Genomic DNA, 25375 nt, shown 5'->3' with positions numbered 1-25375 from the left:
TGCAATTTCAAGTTCTCAAATCTCTGAAAGTCAAGAGGTGCATTTTTGTTTTGTTTTGCTTGCGGGTTTGGTGCCAAAACTCATCTGGTGACAAAACCTGACCTGAACTGGTGTGAAGCTACTTTATCCTCATACCTGCTTTGTGAGAACATTCATAGTTTTACTGCAGAAATAGTCGTGAATCCCATTAAAAGCTGCTGCCCAAGACTTCACTGAGGATGTCTCAGAATGTATGGTACCTTTCTGAATTCTAAAACCCCATTTGGCCTCAAGGGCTTCAGATAAGGGCTTGAGGAACTGTAGCAACCTCTCTGTTCTTTAGCAACAGATCTGTTGGAACAGAAGCATCTCTAAGATCTGAGATTCCCTGGCCTTTTCTTTCCATCTGGAGAATGAGAAGACAGCCAGGTGGATCAGTGAAGGTGACAAGGAAAGCAAGGATAGCAAATCTTCTGATGTGGAAAAAGAAGGGCTGACTTGCATAACCCGTCTGAGGCTGAACTATAGGGGCAAGCTGGTTCCCAAGAGCCCCTGCTCCAATAAACTTTCAAGATAATTGAAACGACACACACGAGATGTCTTGAGCTTTTAGAAAATGTAACGCCACATAACCTTTCTGGTATTTTTTAAAGTGTGTTTAATTGGAATAAATTAATCAGCAAACACTGTGTGTTCACTCCATGCCCAGTTTCATGCTGGCTTCTATGAAGTGGTCAAGTGTAAGGTACAAACTCTGGACTTAAAGGGGCTTCCATTCTGATAGGATGGCCAAGTTTTACGCACAAGAAATAATTAGAAAACTGGACAATATGCGTTATAGAGTGCTAAGAAGTTGCTGACCAGCAACAGAGCAGAAAAGGCAAAGCCCACTGGCCAGAGCAGTCTGGGAAGGTGGTTTGGGAGGTGAGACTTTGTTTGGGTGTCAGAAGATGAGAAAACATCTCAGGCAAGTCTCCCAGATAAGAATGGACAATGTTTGTGGGAAGATGATATGGAGAGAGACTTGACTAGAGTGGAGAAGGCTGGAGTCAGAGTATTGGGAGGAGACTGAACTGGCTGGATTGGGTAAGGAGTGTGTTGAAAACATGTGTGTCTTAGTCTGCTCGTGTGGTCATAACAAAACGCCACACAGGAATGGCTTAGACTTGGCTTCATTTTCTCACTTTGGAGGCTGGAAGTCCCAGATCAAAGCCCCAGCAAGTTTGGTCTCCTCAGAGGCCTTTCTCCTTGGCTTATAGATGGCTGCTTCTGTCCGTGTCCTCACATGACCTTTCTTCTGTCCACGTGCAGAGAGAGAGAGGGAAGCCTCATGTGTTTCTTTATTTTCTTATAAGGACACCAATCCTAAGGATTAGGGTTCTACCCTATGACCTCATTTAACCTTAATTACCTCCTTAAAGGCTCTATCTCCAAAAACAGTCACATTGGAAGTTAAGGCTTCAACATATGAATTGGGGTGGGAGGGGTGGCAAATTCAGTCCATAACAGTGTGCCTGTGTCCCAAGAAAGCAGTGTGTGTCTGGGCAGTTTGTAGGCAAGACGCCTACAATGAGACAGGCAGGGCAGGGCTGGACTCTTGAGTGGACACAGACATGAACTGAGTGAATGGATGTGGAGGACATTAGAGGAATTCGAAATTATAGTACCAGGTCGGCCTGGCTCACTGGCTCAACCCTCACAGGTTCAAGTGCAGAAACCAGATTGTATTCCCTAGAGAACTTCCTGGAAAGAATGTCTCTGTCATTTCCTGCATTTCTCTGTCCTTCCCCAGCACCTCTGGTCTGTTGCACCCTTACTTGGCTAGCTGCAGGAAAGTGTGACATCATTATAGAGCTGTTTTGTGCAGGCAGCCTATTCACATCTGGATGGCTGATGCTGATAATCCCTGCACTGGTTACTAAATCCGTCGGGTTTAGGTGAGGTGAGGCTCCACAGCTGGAGCTGTTGCCCACAGCTTCTCCGGCAGAGAGAGGTGAGAACAAAAACCAAGAAAGGTGTGCTCAGGTGCTTGGGATTGAGTGAACCTGGTTAATTACCAGTCACTTGCTATCTCCCTGAGTTGGAGTTTCCGGCTAAGGGATGCTCATTGATCAGACAGAACATGACAACCTGCAACTTATCTCCACAGTAAGAGGATGGCGGGGACCAAGATGCAGAAACAAGTGTGGAGATGGCTTCCCAGGTGCCAGGGCCATCACCATCTGACTCAGATGCCCTCTGAACACAGTGGGGTAGTCATGCCGCAGGGTGCAGAGCAGACTGGACTTTTTATGGAAAGAGCTGGGAATCAGGTGTGTCCTTGGGACGGAGTTTATTTGCTGCTAAGTGAAGGTTCTTCATTTGGGGTCTTAGATTAAATTTCAAGCATCCACGAACCCCCTAACTTTGCATGGCAACGTGTATGCGAATATATGATTGAGCATTTTTCTGAGAAACAAACCCATAACATTAATCAGAATGTTGAAAATTTCAGAAGGGTTCTTTTGATCCCCCAAAGGGAAATGATTATAAACTACCACCCTAGACCCCTAGAGAAACAGGTTGACATTGGGCAGAGCCCCAGTAAAGACTTGAGATCCCTAATGATCATGAGGTGATACTCGGAGATGTGCTTGCCCATATGTGTTTGTATATTTTTTAGAGGAAGGATTCCACAGTTTTCGCCAGATTCTCAAAAGGGTCCACAACCCTCAAAGGACTAAGAACCTGAGCTAGTTCCACCGCCCCAAAGCTAGAAAGATTGCCTATGCTTAGCTATTTCTTTCCAGGGGACGGTCACAGAGACCTGAAAACAGGGCCAAAGTAGGCTTGGAAGTTCTGCTCAAAATCTGGGGATAACTAGAGCCAGGGGCTAGTTGGCAGGGGGCCTCCAGAAAAAAACAAACACAACAACAAAAAACCATTGGAATCATTTTAAGAGTTAAGTGCCCAGAAGCCAGAGGGACGGTATAAAGGCATCAATAGATGGGCAAACAGTCCTAGCTCCCTCCCTCTCCGACGGCGTATCCCCAGGTCTTTCTCTTCCAGAGCCCCGTGCGTGCCCCAGCTTTCCAAAACCCAAAGACTTACTCAAGGAAGCTCACAATTCATTTAGTAAATCCTCACTGAGCGCCTACTCTGTGCCAGGCTCTATTCTACGTGCAAAACAAAGGACTTGTCTTCAGAGTGTTATCGATCTAGGCCCGTTTCCTGCCCAGTACACGGGTATTTGGGGCACTGCTGACCTAGCTCATTCTTCCCAAGTTTGGCCCGCGTGGCCCCTGGACCAGGGAGGCTGAGACCATCCCGGCCACTGCAGCGGGCTGGGGGTCGAGGAGGGGGTTAGCAGGACCCGTGAGCAGAGGGTGAGGGAGGCTGTAAAGACCAGGGCGGGTGGGCCTACTGGGGGACCCCAGATTAAGCTCAGCCGCAGCGCGGCTGGGGCGGAGGCACGGCGGGGTGGGGTGGGGGCACAGCCGGCGGCGGGCGGGGTGGGGGTGGGGAAGAGAGGACGCGGCCCGCCACCGCCTCCTCCGCCGCGCCTGGTCTCGGAGCTGTGCTCGCCCGCTCCCCGCCCTCTGGGGCCGTTGCGAAGCGAAGCTCAGCTCTCCATACTGAGCTGTCCCCGGGAGGCGCTCGAACACGTTCCCAGGCCGGATAAAGATCGGCTCCGCGCTCGCTCCGCAGCGCGAAATCTCGCCATCAGCGCGCCTCGCGCGGCCGTTCCGGCCCGCCAGCCGACGCCAGATCGCTATCTTCGGGCGGAAAGGCAAGGCAGCGCCGCCGCTCGCGCCGCCACCCTCGGCCCTGGGCGCAGGGGTGCCCGCGGGGCCCCGGGGCTCGCCTCCCTCCCCTCCCCCTGGCCTTCCAGCTCGGCGCTTCCTCCGGAGGGACCCTCGCTTCCCGCCGGCCCGGGGCCCCCAGCGCCCGGCCAGGCGCCCTCGCCTCGCCCCTCCTCGCCAGGCCCCGCTGCCTCCTGAAGGTTAGGCGACGCAGCGGCGGGGCGCGGGGGCGCCCGCCCTCGCTGCCGCCTGCGCCGCCGCCCACCCTAGCGCCCGCCGCGCCGCGCGGGGCCGGCCGGGCTGCCGGCTGCTGCCACCGCAATCCCCGCTCCTAAATCAGCGCGGGGAGGCGTCCCCTCCCCCACCGGCTGCCCGCGCTCCCCGCGCCGCGATTGGCCGCGCGGGCGCCCCCCGCCCGCCCCCCCCCCCCCCCGCTCTAGCTGCCGCGCCATTGGCTGCGGGTCTCCGCCAGCCTTTACATAAGCCCGGGCGCGCTCGAGTGGAGTTGTATAAAGCGAGCGAGCGGTGGCGGCGGGAGGCTCGAGGCCAGCCCGGGACCGGGACCGGGAGCTGGAAGGCGGCGGCGGCGGCGGCGGCGGCGGCGGCGGCGGCGGCGGCGGCGGCGGCGGCGGCAGCGGCAGCGAGCGCCCGCGCTCCGACGCCCCCAGGCGGTGGGGCTGAGAGAGCCCGAAGATGGCTCTGAGCGCTGACCTCGGCGTGAGTACCCGCTCCAGTGCCTCCACTCCCTCAGGCGGAGAAAGTTTCTCCCGCCCTGCACGCCCCTCCAGACCCGCCCGCAGGGGTGACGGGGTCGCCGCCGGGGAACCGGGAAGACGGACACCGCCACCCAAGGCGGCGGCGGCGGCGGCGGCGGCTGTGCTTCCAACTTGCGGAGAGGCGCAGGACCCGACCAGCGCGCCGAGCCTCCCCCGCGGGCTGGGGGCGAGGCGGGCGCGGAGCTGGAGGTGGAGGAGAGGTGGGAGCGTGGGTGTGCGGACCACAGCCCGCCCAGGTGGCGGGGAAGGTGCTGGGGGCGCGCTGGAGGTCAGCCGTTTGGGGAGGGGGCCCTGGGGCTGCGACGGCGGCGGAGCAGGTGAGGAGGGATGTGCCGGGGGTATCGGGGAGTCACCCAGCGGGGCTCAGCCTCGGTCCGGGGAAGCTAGTGGCCTCGGGTGACTATGCTGCCAGGATGGGGAAGAGCCCCGGGGATCTGGCGCTTCTTCCCCGGGGAAGCCGAGCTCCTAGGCACAGCGCTGGGTGGCAGAGAGCTCCGGGAGCTAGCCCCGCGAGCGGCGTAGCCGCCAGCTGCCTTTGCTGGACCGAGGTGTGGTCTCCTCGCTCGCAGCCTGTCTCGGGCAAACCAGCTTCAGGCATTCCGGGGGAGCCGGGGGTCCTCCTCCGCCCTTTGGGGCACGTGGAGGCTTTGATGGGGCAGCAGGCCAGGCTTGGGGGCATGCCCAACAATGCAGCGCGCCTCTTCGCAGTACAGTAGTTGGGAGCCCTGGTTAGTCGCGTTTCTGCAGAAACCAACTCAAGAATCCAAAGTCATCCCAGCCTGGATGGGAGGCTCCCAGAGTGGTCGGGGGAATGCTCCTGGAGTTGGGGGGGGGGAACTCCCCTTCCTCCGGGAATGACTAACGAATATTGCTGGTGGTGGGGGGGGGTGTGCACCTAGTGTGGCTTCTGTGCCTCCCAGGAGGTGCTTCAGCTCTCCAAGCAGGACACATTCTTGAGTCACACTTGAGATGTCTTCTGGGATGGGTGCAGGACTTCTCAAGTGAAGCCAGGTGGAAAAGAAGGGAAAAGGGTTCCAAGAATAGGGGACAGCTCTGTAGTGCTGTCGGGATTCAGGGGAGAAATCACTGGGGAAGAGAATTGCTACTGATGGGAGATTTTTTTTTTTTTTTACCCTGATGAATTGGGGCTGGACATACCCAAGACTGAATCAGAGCAAATTCAGAGTCATGCTGTACCTCACTCTCGGCCATGAGGAAGGGGAGATGGAGGATGGAAAAGTGGGAACATGGCGGTTCTTCCAATATAGCTCTTGAGGAAGCATTTTCTCTCCCTCTGACTTAAGAACATCATTCTGGCAGCAGGTCCTAAAGTCAGTTTAAGAAGCAATGAGGGGAGTTTAGGGTCTTGATGCTGGCACGGTGGACCACAATTAGAATATTCTGACTTCCAGTTGGCACTAATGGACTCTGGAGAAGGTCAAAGGCATGCTGCTCAGTTGGGGTGTATCCTTCACCTGTACCCCATTCCTGAACACGGTGGGTGTTTTGAACTCCTAGGGTAGCTGCTTCAGCCTGGAGATCTTCTATGGGGGTTATCAACCCATACCCCCAAACCCAGCTCCATCCTCTGCCTGCAGTCAACATTTTTCTGCTGCGTTTCCCAACACGTTCTCTCCACAGGGGATTTGTGCAGCGAGATACCTGCTCGTTGCTCTTTCTTCCCTTCTCGCCATCTGGGTTGCACCTGGCGTTCTGAACCCTGATGTTTATTCCTTGGCACCTTGATGTTTGCTTAAGACGTCCTGTCGCTGCACAAGAGTGCCCCTGTAAATGTGTGGACCAAACGCCTGTGTCATTCTAGGGAGTCATACTATTGTGGAGAGAGGACCACGGACCACAAAGGCAGTGCTATGAAAGTGCTTATGACAGTCTCCTGTTGTCAATCTTTCTTGCTGCCTGCAGAGGTGGTGGAGGGTTAAAGGTGGAGCAGGCTCCTTGGTGTCCAGTAGGGGGCGCCAAAGGCACCCAGCTCAAGACCACTGACTTTCCCTCTTCTTGCCCTTCACTGACCATGGTAACCAAACACTTTGGGAAAGCCCAGGCCACAGCCCCCAGCCCTCCCCTCCATGATAGGAGCCCTGCTACCACAGGCTTCCTAGACATCAGGTGGTCCTGTGATCTCAGGTGCAATGGGGCAGGTGCACACACAACATTCCAGGGAAAGAGCTGGTGCTCAGTCCCACTGGCTCTCTGAAATCATTCCTCTGTCCTTGGTTCTGGTGGGTCCTTTGAATTCGTTAGGAGCTCATGGAGTCCAAGAACATTAGGGCTAGAAAGGAGGATGCTTGAAGAGCATCTAGTCCAACCTCATCCCATCCCCAACACTCATGCATACTTAATTTACAGATGAGAAAGCTGAAGCCCAGTCAGGGCAAGTGTCTGGCCCAAGGTCACGTGGCTATCTGGCGGAAGACATTGGACTGGGTCTCAGGATTCCCAGTTCTCTACGCAGAGCTCTTTCCAATCCTGTGATCTTCTTCTTTGCTGTGGAGATGGATGTGTATATTCTCAGCACACTAGATACTCATAATTGCTGACATTGGTAAATTAATAAATTTAGTAAATTGGGGGAAATTTCCTTCAAATCAATTATTCAGAGCGAGGAGCAGGTAAAGTTCTTGTAATGTACATATACAGGTAATAGAAATTCCGAATTGTTTTTTCCCTTCCATCTACTATCTTATCTCGTTATTCCAAGCAGTCTTTTAGGCAGAAACAAAACAACTCCCGTTCTCAGTCCATGCATGGAGGAATCAAAAGTGCCCAGTCCCTCACTGTGGTCTTGGAAGCCAGGCCAGAGCTCTTCCTTTCTCTCATTAGGGCATGCTGCCGTACGCTCTCCCAGTCCTGCATCACACCACTGCCTGGGGCACCTCTAGTACTCAGATCCTGGGTGAAGTGGAGAGTTCCCAACCATTATTTGCCCATTTCCCCATCTTTGCTGCTCCCAGCTCAAGGACAGAGTGTTAGGTTGTTCTATTTTTGCAAAATCCTCATGTTAGCGCTTCTTGGGTGACCTGGAAGATACTACAATTTCCACTGCCCTTTTTCTGTTCTGTGAGTCTGTCGACATCTGAGCTGGGCCCAGGGAAGAAGGCTTGTCGAGTGGTCTGTGGGCCGCCCCTCCGTTTCTTCTCACCACCCTGTTCCTTTGCACACGGTATAGAGCTCCTCAGGGGTCCCCTCGGAGTCTCAGCAGACTCAGTGGTGACCCTCAGGAGGAGCCAGTGCTGCCAAAGCCAGAATTCTGACAGCCAGATCCTCTTCTGTCCCTAAAGCTCACCCAAGGGATGCTTGTTGCCAGGAAAGATGCTTGAGTTTCCTCTTCTCCTTCAGGCTCACAGGCAAGTTGGGTCTTAGTCTTCAGGGGGAGGAGGGAGGTAGTAAGATTATGTGGACCACCAGAGAGCAACCTTCCTTTAGGAAGTGGGGTTCTGAGAGGCTGTGCTTGAGATCTGTGCCAGCTCCTGGCTCTAGCTGAAGAAATGTGCCTGCATTCCCAAGGCTTGGTCTAGTCTGGATATGGAGAGGAATATAATACATGAAATATATCTAGAGCACCAGGTCTCTGGATTTTTGGTTGGCTGGGGAGAGGACATAGAGTTTAAGAAGTGGCATTAGACCCTGAAAAATAAGAAGTCACCCTTTTCATGAGCCCCACTAGATGGCTGACCCTTACTTACCCTACTCTCATTGGGAAGGCAGCCCGGTGTAGTAGAAGGGACACAGGCTTAGAATCTGACTCCCCCACTTACTGGCTCAGAGACCTTGGACAAACTGCTTAACCTCTGCATGCCTCAGTTTCCTCCTTTGTAAAATGGTGAAGCTGGCAACCCTGTGATAAGGGTAGAATAGTGAAGATTAAGGAAGATATTCTTAAAATGCCTCTGCCCTTGGCAAGATGTAAGGAGGTATTCAGCTGGAAAGAGATATTATTGCAGGATCACTGGGAACCACACTGAGTCTTCCTCTTCCAAGCAAGCGAAGCTGAGTGTCCAGGGTTGCACATCAGCCTCTGCTCACAGCAACATCTGGGCTGATGGACAGGGCCTTCCTGGCAGGCCTCCCTCCTTACCTTCTCCCCTCCCTCACCTTGGGGTTTTCATTTGGGGGTTCTGCCATACTTGGGGAAAAGAAATTTTACAGATCCCAGGATAATTCTGAATGTGATGAAGGGCCCTGAGCTATTGATTCCTAAGGAAGGATCTTTGTGCTGGGAGAAGCCTTCCTCGGAGCCCAGTGATTTAAGAGTGCTGACAAATGCGTGCTCACCGAGCCTCCTGCAGGCTGCAGATACAGGCTTCCAAGCCAGCCGGGGCTCTGTGAGGGATTTCTGGGGAGCCTGACTGGTTGCTTAGGGGACATAAACCTGTGAACTCTGCTTAGGAAAAAGTATGAAATCAATTGGCTCATTATCACACCCAACACACCCTGGACCACTTAGAGCATTTAAGAAATGAGAAGCAGCAAAGGACTTGGAGGCTGCATTGGAAAAGTAGACAGAGAGGTGTGAAGGATTTGGGGACAGGAAGACATTTTGCTCCTGAACCACTCATGATCTTGACCTTATTGAAATCCTTTGGCAGTGACTAGAGGGCCTGCGTTGCCCACCCCGCCAGTCGTTTGGCACTGTCTGGAGACATCTTTGGTTGTCACCACTGGGCTAGGGAGTGCTACTAGCATCTAGTGGGTTGAGGCCAGGTTTAGGACAGCCCCCCAATGAAAAATTGTCTGGCCTAATATGTCCATAGTGCCAGGGCTGAGAAACCTGGGCTGGAGCATCGCCACACAGAACTGTAGCATGCCGGAGGTGGGAGGGATTTCAGAAGTGTCCTCATCTGGCTCCCCCATCTCACAGCTCAGGACACAAGGATCCACAGAGGTGAAAAGACTAGCAAGGGTCCTACAGCAAGTCAGCGGCCAAGCTGGTCTGGAACTCAGATGTCCTATTTGCTGAGACCGATTTACCCAAACTCTCTCAAAGAAGTTGTGAAGATAAAATGTGAGCTGTGAAAACACTTGGAAAATTATAAAGAGACTATTATTAATATTGCTATTATTAAGAATTTGGGAGTTTGGAAAGTTCTATTTCTGGCTGTGCCACTGACTCATTGTGTAATATTGGGCACATCATGCCCCCACCCCCATACCTGTGTGTGTGTGTGTGTGTGTGTGTGTGTGTGTGTGTGTGTGTGTGCGCGCGCGCGCGCGCTGGCGGGGGGGGGGGGGTGGTCTTAGCAAATAAGTATATCATAATCATTACCTTTAGAGAAAAGTCCAAAGACTTGCCCTTCAAAAACCCTAGCCACTTAAAAAAAAAAAAAAGATAAAAATGTTCCTTGAAAGAAATCGTGTTGACTTCATAAGAAGCGAAGTGTTTTCTTCTTGGAAAAATTCCAGTACCCTGGCCCTGTAAGTTGGTTCCAGCCCAGGAGATCTGATCAACATCCGTAGGAGAAACTGGATAACTGATAGCTCCGCAAATGACAAGTGATTGGATTTGTCCCCACTCCCTCCGGGAAGGGGAGGGGGCAGCTTCACTCTTTCCTGCTCAGCCCTCTTGGCACAGGGAAGTTCTGCAAGGAACTTCACGGAGGGATGGGAAGACGTGTCATTAATTAGTAAAACCTTGTTTACTTAACAGACATATTCTTAAAGATCTCTTCCAAGGGACGTTTTGACATATTACTTTAATTAGCCACAGAAGAATTGCAAGTGCAGAGAGTGTATAAAATGACCCTTCCCATTGTTTCTAGTTACTGTTATCTTTGTTTGCACCCAACAAGTAGAATGACAAGGTCATGGGAATCACAGCTGAGCTCAGGCTGTCCCACTGACCAGGGGAGGGACGGCGGGGACTTCCTCCCGAACGGCAGCTTCCACCTGCCTGGAGAGCAGCCCCCACGTGGAGGCTCTCCCTCGGCATCCCCGCTGTACCCTATTTTGAGGTCTGTCTTTAAGGACCCATCATGTCGAACAAATCCTGACTCAGCTGTCTCAATAGGGAACGGGCCCGGGAGCCTGATCCCAGCCTGCAACGGAAAAACTCCGTTGGTGTTTTTCACTGAAGGCCCATCTCTGGTCTTGCCCTCCATGTGCTCAGGATTGGAGGTAGGAAGTCACTTGAGTCTCTCCTTAGGGGATCAAGGTTATACCTCGGTCTGTCCCTGTAATAGAGGAGCTAAGCAGACAGGCCCTTTCCTTCTCCTGCAGACACGTTAAGTGATGTCACATTCCCTTTCATCCTGGTCTCTAAGAACGCACTCTTCCTTGGAGATCATAACCATGATCCTCTCATCAGAGAAGCTATGTATATCCAAGGAGGCTTTGGCAAGTGGGGACACAAGAGTCCCTGAGGAGAAACACCGCTTTGTAAGCCGTGTCAGGGGAGGCGCTGTGTCTTTCGTTCTCAGCTGTAAACTCAGTGCCTAGCATGGTGCTTGGTGCATGGAAGAGCTCAGTGAGTACTTAGGGGGCGGATAAATAAGTGAATGTAGGTGGCCATTCTGGGGCAGAGGTGGCTCTTGGTATGAAAGTGGCTCTCCAAATGGCCTGGATCAGTGAGGCCAGTTTTCCTTCTTCCGAGAAGGAAACGGTGGCAGAAGTTTTCCTTCTTTCCAGAGGGCTCTAGAAACCTCAAGGTCCCGTTGCTCAAGCAGGGGTCGAGGAGCCCAGGCAGGGCCCACCCTCTGAGATGGTGGCCAGCTCTGAGCCCTAGGCAAGGCCCAGGTTCTCTTTCTCTTTACTACCCCCCAGATCCTTTAGCTATCATTTTGTGATCCCTCCTCCACAGCACCCCTCATCCCGTACTGCAAATGTTGACTAACTTTCTCCCTGTGACCCCAGCGCTGCCGAGCAGAATCCCAGGCTTGTCGAGGGTCCACGGGCCGTGTGTCTGTGGGTGAATGAACCAAGACAACTTCTGGTAGCTCTTCTCCAAAGATGCTTTAGTTCCAGGCACTCCTGTGTGGGGCTTGGCCTCTGCAGGGTGGAGTGCTCCCACAGCTGCCTTTCTCCCCGGAGCCTCTGCCCCCCCTACAGTGTCTGGAAAGGGTCTGTGCTCCCTGCTCATTTCTAACTTCTGAAGCATTTGGGGCACTTTTGTAGAGTGAGACTCTGCCCCCCTACAGTGTCTGGAAAGGGTCTGTGCTCTGTGCTCATTCTCAACATCTGAAGCATTCAGGGCTCTTGCTTTTGTGAGAGCTCGGGGTGGTGTCCTTGGCTCTTTCGATAATTGCAGAAGAACTGCTTGCCCTGGAAATTGCCCTGGAAGCCTCTCCCCACAGCTGCCTGACCCCACTCCGAGATCTGGGTTGCTTGGTTACCAGCTTTCAGACCCAATTCAGGAAAGTCCCAAGGCCACAGAAAACTGAGTTTGGCTGCATGTGACCCAACCCACAGCCAATGTCTAAAGACTATCTGACCTAACACTATCCGTGTGGAAGAAGGGAAACAAGCAGTGAGCACTGCCCGGCCTGGCCCCCAACAGGTGTCTACTAGCTCACTTAACCCTTGAAACCTTGGTGTGTCATCATCTGTAACGTGGGAACCAGACAGCGAGCATGTCAGACACCCCGTTTCAGATGATGATGCTGAAGAGCTGAACGATGGAGGAACATGCCCAAGGTCACTACCTAGTTGATGCGGGGGTGGGGGGGGTGAGATCCAAATCCAGGTCCCTGACTCCAGTCCTACCATCCCTTGCCCTTGTTAAGCCAGACCCCTCTTTGCCCCCTCCCCACACCTCCCCTGCAGGAGCAGCCCGCATTCCTTACTGAGGCACCGGGTACTCTGGCCCTGCGCCCCTCGGCCCAAGCTCTGCCTTTGGTAGTTAGCCTCGCCTCCTCCAGGCTGCTCGGCCCTGGGTGTCCTCCCTTTGCACCTACGTGCTTAATCTCCCACTCCAAGCCGCTCAAAGTGCTCAAATACATAGTAGGCGCTTCATACCCAAGCATTCAAGAAAACAAAAAATTTCAGTTCAACCTACTTTTTGATTCCATGTTTAACTTCTCCACGCTCTCCCAAAAGATTCAGATGTTCACAGTGGTGTGACAGGAGGTTTCTCAGGTCAGCCATGTAAAATGTGAGGTCACTCCAGGAGCCGGCGGCCCTTCCGCTTCACGCGGTTCCAGCCTGCTCTGCTTTCTTCCCCAAACTCCCTGTCTCACCTCTTCCTGTGACATTCTCTAGCTAAGTAGTTTTTCTTCATATACTTCAACAAGCTGGTGAGGAATTTTAGGAGCAGAAACATTTTTCACTTTAAAGCAGATTGTAGCTTACACTCCCAGGTCTCTGAGGACCATGAGTCTAGGGCAGTAGTTCTCAACCCAGGCTGTCCATCAACATCATCTGGGGAGCTTCTAAAAATATACAGCACCCAAGCCCCACCCCAGACCAATTCAGTCCAAAACTGGGTGAAGGACCTGGGCCACGTCATATTTCTAAAAACTCCCAGGTGAGTCTATCAGCCAGCTAGGGTTTAAAACCTTTGGTCTAGAGCCTTGCTACTAGAAGTGAAGTTTGCAGACCAGTGGCAGAGACATCATGTGACATTTTGTTAGAGTGCAGAAATTGAGGCCCCATTCCAGACCTACCAAATCAGAATGTGCATTTTACCAAGATCTTCAGGTGATCTGTAAGCATGTTACAGTTCAAGAAGCCTTGCTTTAGGGAAAGAACAGGGTTTAAATAACTTTATGACAAGTTGCAAGCAATTTCTGCTGATTCACATTATCGTTTGGACATATTCCTTTGTACATTTAACAAATATTAATTGAGCACCAACTAGTACCAGGCACTATGATGGTTTTTTTTTTTTTTAAGATTTTATTTATTTATTTGAGAGAGAGACAGCGAGAGAGGGAACACAAGCAGGGGGAATGGGAGAGGGAGAAGCAGGCCTCCTGCCGAGCAGGGAGCCCAATGTGGGGCTCGATCCCAGGACCCCGGGATCATGATCTGAGCCGAAGGCAGACGCCTAACGACAGAGCCACCCAGGCGCCCAACTATGATGGTTTTTAAGAACACGTTGCCACGCACCTCTGTCTTAGCCTACCCTGTTTTCTCTAGGCTGTACCATTTGGTGATAGTCATCCCCTTTCTCCTAGACCTGACCCCCCTCCAGTTCCAACCCTTACCCTCTCACTTTTTTGTAAAAACTGGAATCAGAAACCTTCTTTGTCACTTCATATTAAGTATGGTAATTTAACTCGGAGCTGAAGACAGCTAGGACTTTGAGTATATACAGATAAACTGAGCCTGCAGCTCTGACAATTGCATAACCCTCGATTGATTTCAATCAGTCTTAGATCTAGAGACAGAGGAGCAGGTTCCTGAACTAATCTCATACCTTCACTGTAGTGTATACCCTGGTTTCTTGACTGGGAGCTATAGTACAGAACCTTGTTACTCAATGTGTAACTTGTAGATCAGGATCATTGGCATCACCTGGGAACTTGTTAGAAATGGGGAATGTTGAACCCTACTACAGATCTAGTGAATCAGAAATCTGCAATTGAACAAGACCGCCAGATGATTCACATACACATTAAAGTTTGAGAAGCACTGGTATAGAACATACTATAATCACATGGGGGAGCTTTTAGAACTCTGATGTGCCCCTGCTGCACCCTGTGCCAGTTAAGTGAGAATATCTTGGTGTGAGACCAGACATCTGGTCTCTAAATGTACCACATTAGCCATTTTTAAGTGTAGAGTTCAGCGACATTGAGCACATTCATACTGGTGTGCAACCATCACCACCATCCATTTCCAGACTTTGTCATCTTCCCACACTGAAACTCTGTCTCCATTAAACACTAACTCCCCATTCCTCCTCCCCCCACCAGCCCCTGACAACCACCATTCTATTTTCTGTGTCTGTGAATGTGACTATTCTGGGTACCACATCTAAGTGGAATGATAGAGTATATGTCCTTTTGTGACTGGCTTATTTCACTCAGCACAATGTCTTCATGGTTCATCCATGTCATAGCATGTGTCACAATGGTCTTCCTTTTTAGAGATTATAATATTCCATCGTACGTATAGACCACATCTTGTTTACCATTTAGCTGTCAATGGACTCTTGGGTTGCTTCCACCTTTTGGCTCTTGTGAATAATGCTGCTATGAATGAGGGTGTACAAGTATCTTTTTGAGCCCCTTCTTTCACTTCTTTCCAGTGTAAACCCAGAAGTGGGATTTCCAGATCACTTGGTAGTTGTATTTGGGATTTTTTTCTGAAGAACTGCTGCACAGTGGTTTTCCGAAGTAGCTACGCCATTTTATATTCCTACCAGCAGTGTGCAAGGGTCTCAGTCCCCCACATCTTCATGAATGACTGCCATTTTCTGGGTTTGTTTTTTTGTTTTTGTTTTTGTTTTTTGCTGTATCCATCCTAATGGGTATGAGTGGTATCTTATTATTGTTCTGATTTGCATTTCCCTGATGATTACTGATGTTGAGCATCTTTTCACATATTTATTGGCCATTTGTATATACCTTCTTTGGAGAAATGTCTATTCAAGTCCCTTGCCCATTTTTAATTCGGTTGTTTTTTGTTGTTGAGTTGTAGGAACTCTTTATATATTCTGGATAGTAATCCCTTATCAGATATATGATTTGCAAATATTTTCTCCCATTCTGTGGGTTGCCTTTTCACTCTGTCGATAGTGTCCTTTGATGTACAAAAGTTTTAAATTTTGAGGTAATCCATTTTATCTATATTTTCTGTTGTTGTGTGCTTTTGGTGTCATGTCCAAGAAATCATTGTCAGACAACAGTATTTTTTTAAAAACTCCCCCAGTGATTCCAGTGTAAAGCTCCAGCTGAGCAGTGTTTCTCAAACTTTAGCGTGCATTTGCATCACCTGAAATCTTATTAAAATGCATATTCTTATTTATTAGGTCTGGGGTGGGGCCCAAGATCCTACTTGTTAACAAACTCCTAGCTGATGTTGAGGCTGCTGGTCTGGGAACCAGTCTGAGTAGTCAAGGTACAGAGAAGCCCTTCAATGATTTTTCACATGAGCCCTGAGAGTAAAAGGTGGATCTTTTCCAGGCCTTTTCCTGAGTTTCTTCACCACAACTGTTTCCCTATCTGCCATGGAGATAGGCTCACAGCTTCCCCTCTAACTCACAGCTGGTTCGGAGCAACCTGGGTGGGTGCACTGAGTGCCCTTGACATAGCTGAAGAATAACATGTAAATTGCATGTTCTCCCTGCCCCCCTCTGCCCCTGCCCCACCGGGGGTGGGGGGAGCTGCTGTCCACTGGTCTGCCCATGTGGGGTGATTTCAGATTCCACATTAATGATGGCTGATTCCTCTCTGGCCTTGGCCTCTGTGGGGGAACACTGCAGAACCCTGCCGAAAAGCTGTTTTGTTCAAAATATGTTTAATGTACTCAGAAAGGAAAATCACACAGGTTGGTCTGAAGTTTATAGAAGGCACAGGAGAGAAAAACTGCTGAAGTTCTGCTTCTAAAAAAAAATCCTTTAATTCATCATAGAATTTTAGAGCAGGAAAGGACCTTTAGAGTCTATCCCAAACTCTCATTTTGGAGAAGAAAGCTGGGACCCAACAAGGCTGTGACTTGTTCAACTTCACCTAGCAAAATGGAGGTCAGCCCATAGGTGTAATACTTCTTTTTAATCTTGCTTTAGGTTATTTATCTGGAAATCGTTAACACAGAGTAGCTATCGCTTTCATATGGCTCCTTTAATTAAAAGTTCAGCTTTAGGGGCGCCTGGGTGGCCTAGTCGTTAAGCGTCTGCCTTTGGCTCAGGTCATGATCCCAGGGTCCTGGGATCGAGCCCCGCATCGGGCTCCTTGCTCTGCAGGGAAGCCTGCTTCTCCCTCTCCCACTCCCCCTGCTTGTGTTCCCTCTCTCACTCTGTCTCTCTCTGTTAAATAAATAAATAAAATCTTAAAAAAAAAAAGTTCAGCTTTGCGGGGCACCTGGGTGGCTCAATTGGTTAAGCATCTGCCTTTGGCTCAGGACATGATCCCAGGCCCCTGGGATCGAGCCCTACATCAGGCTCCTTGCCCAGCAGGGAGTCTGCTTCTCCCTCTCCCCCTCTCCCCCCGACTCACGCTCACACTCTGTCTCTCTCTTTCAAACAAACAAACAAATAAATAATCTTTTTTTTTTTTAAGTTCACCTTTTCACAGAAAAGGTAAAAATCAACAGGCTGGATCATGGTTCTTGCCCCTCATGGCCTTCATTAGAAAATTTTTACCAGATGTTTACTTTTATAAGTTACGAATCTCTTCTAAAGAACATTGAGGCTTCCTGTTTAAGTGTTCAATCTAAGAAAAAATAGTTATTATACAGTATTTTTCAGTAATTATGTGCTTCTAAAACCTATTCCAGAATTCTGATATTACCTAAACAGAAGGTTGTTTCACCTTCTGTATTAGCCCAACTGGACCTGCCTCCCTGGTGCCAGTGACCCAAATTGTAGGTATGGTGCCTGGGAGGGACTAACTAACTAGCTTCTAGAAGATATACCCAATGCCACTTTCCTTTTCTCTGTCCATTGCAAACCTTGTAATCTGATCACAGTATTCTTTCAGTCCACTGCCAATCAATTGGTTCTGGCTCTCAAGTTGAAACTCATTTGCTGTCCTTACAATAGAGGTCATACCTTGAAAAGACCAGTGACCTTCAGATCCACCCTACATTTCATCATGTCTACACTGGTTATTAAACACTCTTTAGGTTCTCATTTTACCACCAGCTGCTCATTAATCCAATTATAAGTTTCCTTTATCCAACCAAACTTCCTGCCAAGTTGCTTAACTCTCATAGTGATGCGTTTGCCTTCCGTGATTAGACAGCCCAGAAGATACTGCCTTGTTCAGACATCTCGGTAATTTAGGCTTGACCTCACTCTAATAGTGCAACATGCAACATGTGCCTTATGAACACGCTGCAAGAGCCTCCTTCCCAGGAAGGCTCACCGAGGTTAGTTTCTGCCCACAGTGGGAGTCCTGCCCCTGGGTCTCTCCCCAGCCTCACCAGCAAGGCATTAGGGAGGATTCTGAATCATGTCTGACTATGAAGGCAGTGCCTGGGCCCTTCATTTGGGTTTCTGGGTCCTGAATGGAGGCAAGCTTGTTTGCTGGCAGGAGCGTCTGTCTCCATATGGAGAGTCAGTCTTCACATCTTCTGTTCATTAAGACATCAGCCTCACTCAGCCTTGCTCTCGGCTGCCAGACGCACTGGCATGCCAACAGGAAAAGTTCCATCAAGAAGGGGTCTGCTGCCTTCTGAAGGCAGGAAGGCACCACTTTGCCTGCAGGACTGGACCTGCGCAGCCTTCATGAGACTTGTTCCAGCAGAGCCCTTAGAACACTCTGTGAGTTCTGACTCCAGGCCTGCAGGCAGAGTCTCCGGGTGGTGCCATCTGTAGCTCACACAGAGGTGGGGTGGGGTCCTTCCACCTCCTTGGTCATTCTCATCAGTCTCCTGGGTGCATGCCACCAGCTCCCATGGCCTCAGGCTGCTGGGCAACACCCTGAGTTATGTTAGAGATATAATAATGAATTATACAATGGATTATACATAATTAATTTATAATAAAACACACAGTGGTTTAATTTCTCCAAGTGAATGATGTGCCACCGCCAGATCCTGCTGGAATACATTCCCTTAATGCCTGATTTCTGATCTGGAGATGATAGCCAGCTGCTCTAGGGAGGGACCTTGGCCAGATTCCCTCCAGGCTACCTCTGGGGTATGTCCCATTGAAGGATAATCCTTCACTGCCTCTATTGTTGTTCTAGACCGGGATACCCATGGGGGTCTCACTCTACCCCAGGACTGTTTGAGAGTGGTTATCTTCTTCATTCCCCCAATCTTTCTTACAGAGTATGGGAGATGCCAATGTATTTATACTCCCCCATTCCTTCCTTCCTTCTTTCCTTCACTCAACAACTGTGTGATGAGTGCCTGCTATGTGCCAGACCCTGTCCTTGGCTTGGTGCGCATGAGTAAGCAAAACGCAACGATCCTTGCCCTGGTGGAGCTTACATTCTAGCAGAGGGAGCCAGACAATCAATAGTAAGCATAATGAATAAGTAGATTACACAGTGATAGGTGCTATAGAGAAAGAAGAAGCAGAGCAGTATAAGGGTGATCAGGTGTGATGCAGGCAGGCTGTAGGTTTAAACATGGTGGTCAGGGCAGGTGTTATGGAAAAGTGGCAGCCTCGGAATGGCCAAGCCCTCCAGGAAGAAGGGGGAAAGGCCTACTTGGGGCTGTTTGCTTAGGAGATCTTTCAGTAACATTTGTAATTTTTGGTTGCAGATGTTCAGGATGTTACTGTTCCTGCTGCTGCTGCAGTTTCTGCCCCCCACCAAGGGGTCCCAGCGTGCTGAACCCATGTTCACTGCAGTCACCAGCTCCGTCCTGCCCCCTGACTATGACAGCAACCCCACCCAGCTCAACTATGGTGTGGCAGTCACCGATGTGGACCATGATGGAGATTTTGAGATCGTTGTGGCAGGGTAAGTGTCTCCCACCCCGAGTCTGATCCATATATCAGTCAGCTTTTGCTGTGATAAGGCTGAGTAACAAATACCAAGAGCCAATGGTTTGCAACAATACGTATTCCCACTCCTAGGTCTCAGCTGGGCTCAGCTGGGCCTCTAGTATGCCATGTCCTTGTCTTTTGCTGTAGCAGTGAGAGATGGAGGCTGGAGAGTTTTTCAGGGAGAGAATTTGAATGCTCTGCTTCAAGACATGCTCTTCAGATTTTTAGTCTCCTTAGTTATACAAGTAACACTTCCTTAGCAGTGGGACTGTAGATTCTCTACGAAGGAAGGCCTTAAAGGTGACAATTATGAGAGAAGGGGCTGCTCAAAGCTGCCTTTGCACAGCATTTTCCGTAAGACTAGGAAGACAGTAATCATCCCTTTCACAGAAGGGAGGAAGACGGGAATTCAGGATAGCTAAACTTACTCTAAAGCATGCCTTGCTGCCCACCCAAGAAGCAACATTGTGTAGTAAGAAAAGCATATGATTTGGAGTCCAAATAGCTTGAATTCATGCCGTAGAGCTACAGCTTTCTAGTTGCATGACCTGAGTCAGTCCCTTACTCGCTGAGATTCATGTGTATCGTCTGTAGAAATGGGAATAATTGTCATGCTTTCTTGTCCTGAAACCTCAGTAGGGTGTTGCATGTACTAGTGCATTGTCAGGTCTGCCAGTAACCATCGATAAGCACTGTTTCTGGAGCCCCGTGCTGAGCCTTTCCCCGGCACCGTCTTACTTCATCCTCCTGACAACTCTGTAAAGTGCATACACAAGAAAAGAGAATTAGACGGGAAGCAACTTGCCCTCATCAATTAAACGGGACATGGATGGGTCAGGATTTGAACCCCAGGGCTCCCTAACCCTAGAGCTACTGAACTACGGTTGTGCAAAGTTTTGTTATCACTTCAAAAATCAGTCAATTGATAAACACACGAGGGCCTGTCCTCCTCATTCTGGGAGGCCTGAGCTTTTATGGCAGCATGGAAAACAGTCACTGCCAGGTAGCATTGTTTGTAGCAGCTGCATGTAACAGCAGAGAGCACTGACCTTGGAATTGGAAGACCTGGTGTTAATCCTAACTATACCACCCAATGGTTGCGAACCTTGTGCGAGTTACTCAGCTATGCGGTGCTTATTTTCTCACCTATGAAATGGGCATATTGAAGTCTACCCTCACCTACCACACAGGACAGGGTGAGGATGAGCGGTGATGATGCGTAGAAGAGATACTTTATAAAGCACACTTCTTCTTCCATTTATTCATTTCTTCTACCCTGTGAAGAGTAAAAGGTACCCAATTCTAGACCTCCTAGAAGTCGGGATGAGTACCCCGTCCAATAGAACCTTCTGCAATGATGTAGATGTTCTATGTCAGTGCTGTCCGATATGGTGTCCACTAGCCACACGTGGCTGTGGAACATTTGAAATGTGGCTACTATGACTGAGGAACTGAATTTTTAATTTTATTTCATTTAAATTAAATTTAAATTTAATTTAACAGGCAGGCCCTGTCTGGGAAAGTTTGGGCTGCCAAGTGTTTTTCTATAAGATGATACTGCCCACATTGAAATTACCACAGTTCTGGGTCTTAAGGAGGAAAAACTAAAGAGCAGAGTGTGGTAGAAAAAGGAACATCCGAAGTGGTTGTAATGACCCTGCTGAGGTGACCTGAGCAGCTTGTCCATGCTTGGTGCTGTGACAGTCTGGTGTCTCTCTGAATCGGGAGCAGCCCACCTCATCAAATCCTGCCTCCCAGAGCCACGAGTCTCTGCTTATGGGACTTTGATGCATGTCTGAAATGTTCTAGCTGGCCCCGCCTCCTGTTAGATGGTACCAGCCTCCCCCAGTAGCTCCTGGGAGCTGACAGAGGACAGAGGATGGTAAGGTAACCGTCCTTCCCTCCTCCCGGGCCCTCTACAACTTAGTGCAGTGAGCATCCTGGCCCTTCATCTTGGACATGGGCTTCAGGTGCAGCTCTCCATCGCACCCATTTTCGGACACACACGGTTACCACTGCATCTCCTGAGCATGCAGTTTCTTTCTTTCCAAGTGCTCGGCATTCATTTCATCTTCATTTCCCATGAAGTCCCTCCCTCTGTCTCTTCCAAGGAACTCAAGAAATCTGCTTCTGTGTCCTTGGTGGTAGGGAGGCTAGACCATCCTTTGTAGTCATCTTAGAGTAGGTAAACCTGGTCTAGCTTGCTGCTGACTGTGGGGCCTACAGCACTTTGGAGTCCTCCTCTGGAAACAAAACCCAGACCATCCTGGATCCTCATCCTGAATCAGCCAGAGATCAGGGAAAGATCCTTCTCTCTTCTCCCAGGGAAGAGTTGAGCCAGGCAGGCCCTGTCTGGGAAAGTTTGGGCTGCCGAGTGTTCTTCTGCAAGATGATACTGCCCATTCCCAGCAAAGGAGGTTTGCGTGGAGGACAGGATGGTGAAATTGGGCAGCCTCCCAGCTCCAGGTCAGGCCTTCTTTGTGGCTGATGTGAAGCATTGTGAATTCTCAGAGCATCAGAAAGACACGTTCTAATTTAAGTACCAAAATACGTTCCAAAGGCAAATATAACTTTCTATTATCTTCAGCTTAGGATGATTTGTCACTGTCTTCTTCTTTGGGATGGATAAGCAAGGGTTGACTATATAGACATATTTAAATCAGGACCTTGGGAGGTCATTTGGTTCACCCCTTGCCTTCCAATTAGGCCACACCTATCGCTCTTAGAACCTCCATTTATTTAAAGCCTTCCAAGAGAATGTGTGCAATCTTTTTGTAATCTAGCTCAATTACTTATGTCAAGAATCTATTTGACAAATCTGAATCCCTCATATTAGAGTTTAATAAGCCATTTCTTTTAACTTTTGCTTTGCTATTGCCTTTGAAGATATAAACCAAGTGGTCACCATTCTTTCAAACAATGACAACTAGGATCACTGCTCTGCATTTTATTCTCTGTGGACTTGGCCACGTTTCTGGTTTCAACTCTTATTCTATGTCATCTACTCTATACCCATATTTAACTCCGTTTCCTTCTCTGTTTGATTATAGACTCTGTTTAAGAATCATGCTGCAAGAGTTGAAATTTCTAAAAATTGAAGGTGAATACCTTTACCTGGAGCACCTGTGGTCCAGCTCATGACAGGCCCACTCTGTATTATCTTATAGACCTTTGCTCGTCCCTGAAGGCATTTACCTTTGCGACCCCTGGGATAATGGCCAGCTCTTTGGTGTATAAGGCGCCCTGTACTTGAACTTGTCTTAGATGTGTTGACCTTGTAGTGTGTCTGACTTGAGCCCTGTTGCTTTGACTATTTACTCTTTGAAAGGTTTGTTTTGTTTTGCTTTTTTGGTATCCTCGTTCTGGGTATTGATGGCATTGATTTTGAGCATGTTGCGTGTGAGTTTGTGTCGTGTTTCAGTTTCTTGAGTTAATTGTGATGGAAGGCGTGTGCGTGCGTGCATCTGACTCTGGGAGGAGCAGAAAATGACCGCCCTTTGTTCTGCGGGGATGGGGGAGGGAATGGGCTGGCTCTGCTCCTCGGCCACAGCTGGGCGAGTGCCTCCGCATATGGAGGGCTTATCTGTTGACCGGCAGGTGCATGATTGCAGTCTGTGCATACAGTCTCCTCCCTACCGGGTGAGGGGAGGATTTGATCACCCCCAGAGACATCCGTGCACGCACAGACCATTGAGGATCTTCAGGACTGGTTCCCTGGGTAAATAAAAAGCTCAGTAGCTTCCCCTTTTCTCAGTGGAACTAAACACCCAATCTACAGTCTCACATAGTCTAGAAAGGAATTCCTGTTGGTGTCAATCTTGCACAATTCCTTTAGAGTAGCTTTTGTTTCCTGGGATATCCCCAGAGGCCTGAGATAACCGCCCCCCCCACCCTTTCAGTTTCCAACAGAAGTTCTGCTCAAAGGGAAAGATTGTAGTGGTTGTAAAGTTTAAATCACAATTTAGATCAGTTTTTCTACACAGAACATTCATTTGATAAAACCTTAACGCATTCTTCACACTTGGAAGGGTTTCATTTAAAGGGATGCTACATATCGTAAAGCAGTGCTTCATTTTGTTTTAATTTTGCAACTATGTCAGAAAACTTTTTTAATTTACTAAAGTTAATTGAATTATTTAAAAGGCAAACTGTATTCAATTATCAGATTAATCATAATCATATAGGAGATATGTTTGCCATTATAAATAATAAGAACAATGATAAAGAATGAGATATTTATCTACGATTTAACCAAAGCAGGATTTATGCATTTTATTATAAGTATATATAGATACGTGCAGCATATATAGATATATATAGCATATATAGATAGATAATAGGTAGATAGATGTAGTATTCATGTGAATATACGTAGGTATATATAGTCTATGTAAGTCTATATGTATATACACATACACACTTTTAACAAAATAGGAAAAATAGTTTTGAACTTTCTGTGCTAATTGTTGCTTTGTAAAACATTTTAATAGATTTGATCATCAGTTTTGACAACTTTGAAATGTCAGATTATTTCATTCAGTTCAATTTATCCTTCTCTTTTAATTTAAAATAGATCTTACAATGTAATAACACTCATGCGTTTTATTACCAAAAAAATCATACAGTATCGATGAAAGTAAAAATCCATCTCTTTCAACCCCCCACCCAGTCCTCTCCCAAGATAACAATTGTTTTCAGTTTGTTGTTTATACTTCTAGAAATCTCTATATTACATATATGTACCACATATATGTTCCTAGGTTGCAAATATATAATTTTTGGAAGAATCAAACTGATACCTATTATTCCAAAACTCACTTTTTTTCACTGCATAGTATATTTATTGTTCATAGATATATAGATAGATAGATTTAGCTCATTTTTTTAAGTTGTTTAGTGTGGGTATACCACATTTGTTTTGTCACCCCTCAAGTGACATTTAAGCTGTCCCTAATCTGTGACCACTGCAAACAATGCTGAACTGCGCATCCTTACCGACATATGCAAATATTTTTCTGGGAGAGATACCAAGCAGTAGAGATGTTGGGAATACTATGTACATTCTGGATCTTAATAAATAGCACCAAATTATTTCCAATCTCCATCTTTTTCTATTTATTCATAGCCTAGAAATAAAAGGTAAGCTTGGGGATTATTGAATTCAACAGCTATTCAAGCCCCTACTATGTGTACAGCCGCATAGACTCCGGGCCCTGAACCCGATCAATTTAGACCTAATAGTTCCAAGAAGGACAAAGCTTATTCTGCATCTACAAAAGAAGCTGCCGCTGTTAAAAACCGGATTGAAGAACTTCAATACTGTCTGATTCCAACTGCTAAAAGGACTTCTTCTAAAGCCTCGTCTGCAAAAATATATCTCTTAAATGGTTCACCCTTCACCCCGAGATTCATTGTCGCCGGTATCATGGTAGCTTGATTGTGGGATGCCAGCTCTTCTGCTGTGGTTAAGCATGGACTGCCCCTGATTTTCAATACTAATAAGACATGAGCCAGAGCAGGAACCGAGGCTTGTAAACGCCTTCTTAAAACTTTTCTAAAAAGGTTACTCAGCGGTGCGTGGTGGGTTTTCCAGAGATGTCTCATTGCTGCATCTGAACTCCCTTCTCCCCAGAAGCAGTGGGCGAACATCCCGCCCTGCGCACCAGGTCACGGACTCTCCTGACAGCCCAAGGGTCCGAAGCCCCTTGATAGTTACCCTAGCGACCCCCCTCCCCCGACAGATGGTGTGGTAGGCAGAATAATGGCCTTCCAAAGATGTTGCGTCCTAATGCCCACAGCCAGCGAATAGGCTGTCTTATCTGGCAAAAGGGACTGCGCAGACGGGGTTAGGTTAAGGACCTTGAGATAGTGAGACGATCCCAGATTATCCGAGTGGGCCCGAGGTAATCCCAAGGTCCTTAAAACTAGAAAAAGGGAAGCAGAAGAGGAGCTTACAGTGACGTGAGGTGTGAAGGACTTAAACTCACCATTCCTGGCTTTGAGGCTGGAGGGAGGGGTCACAGGTCAAGGAATATGGGTGGGCTCCAGAAGGTGGAGAAGGCAGGGAGATAGATTTACCCCTAGAGCTTCTAGAAGGAAATGCAGTCATGCCAACACCTTGATTTCAGCACAGACCAATGATGGAATTGTGACAGACTGAAGTGTAAGATAATCAGTTTGTATTGTCTTTTGCCACTAAATTCGTGGTGAGTTGTTACAGCAGCAAGAAGGAATTAGTACGTCAGATGCTTGGTGTGATTTTTCAGAGAGGGGATGGCCAT

At 48.7% G+C, this 25375-nt stretch overlaps 1 protein-coding gene across 5 annotated transcripts in view; it reads left to right on the top strand.

The window, feature by feature from the left end:
* The first annotated feature begins 3614 nt into the window (after positions 1–3614).
* Positions 3615–25375, top strand: part of CRTAC1 (cartilage acidic protein 1) — a 132199-nt gene continuing 110438 nt past the window's right edge. For 3 of the 5 annotated variants that reach the window (XM_035724232.1, XM_035724231.1, XM_035724233.1), the window contains exons 1-3: positions 4289–4350; positions 4396–4478; positions 18869–19068. In XM_035724232.1, the coding sequence (XP_035580125.1) occupies positions 4455–4478; positions 18869–19068 (224 nt within the window). In that variant the 5' untranslated portion in view covers positions 4289–4350; positions 4396–4454. Of the gene's footprint in view, positions 3749–4288; positions 4351–4395; positions 4479–10636; positions 10670–18868; positions 19069–25375 lie in introns of those variants that run through there. The other 2 variants (XM_027595961.1, XM_027595959.1) reach the window with 2 other exon arrangements.

This window comes from Zalophus californianus, chromosome 15 (genome assembly GCF_009762305.2).
Source record: "Zalophus californianus isolate mZalCal1 chromosome 15, mZalCal1.pri.v2, whole genome shotgun sequence".
In the NCBI taxonomy this organism is placed as follows: Eukaryota; Metazoa; Chordata; class Mammalia; order Carnivora; family Otariidae; genus Zalophus; species Zalophus californianus.
This window is presented reverse-complemented; position numbering and strand designations above follow the sequence as displayed.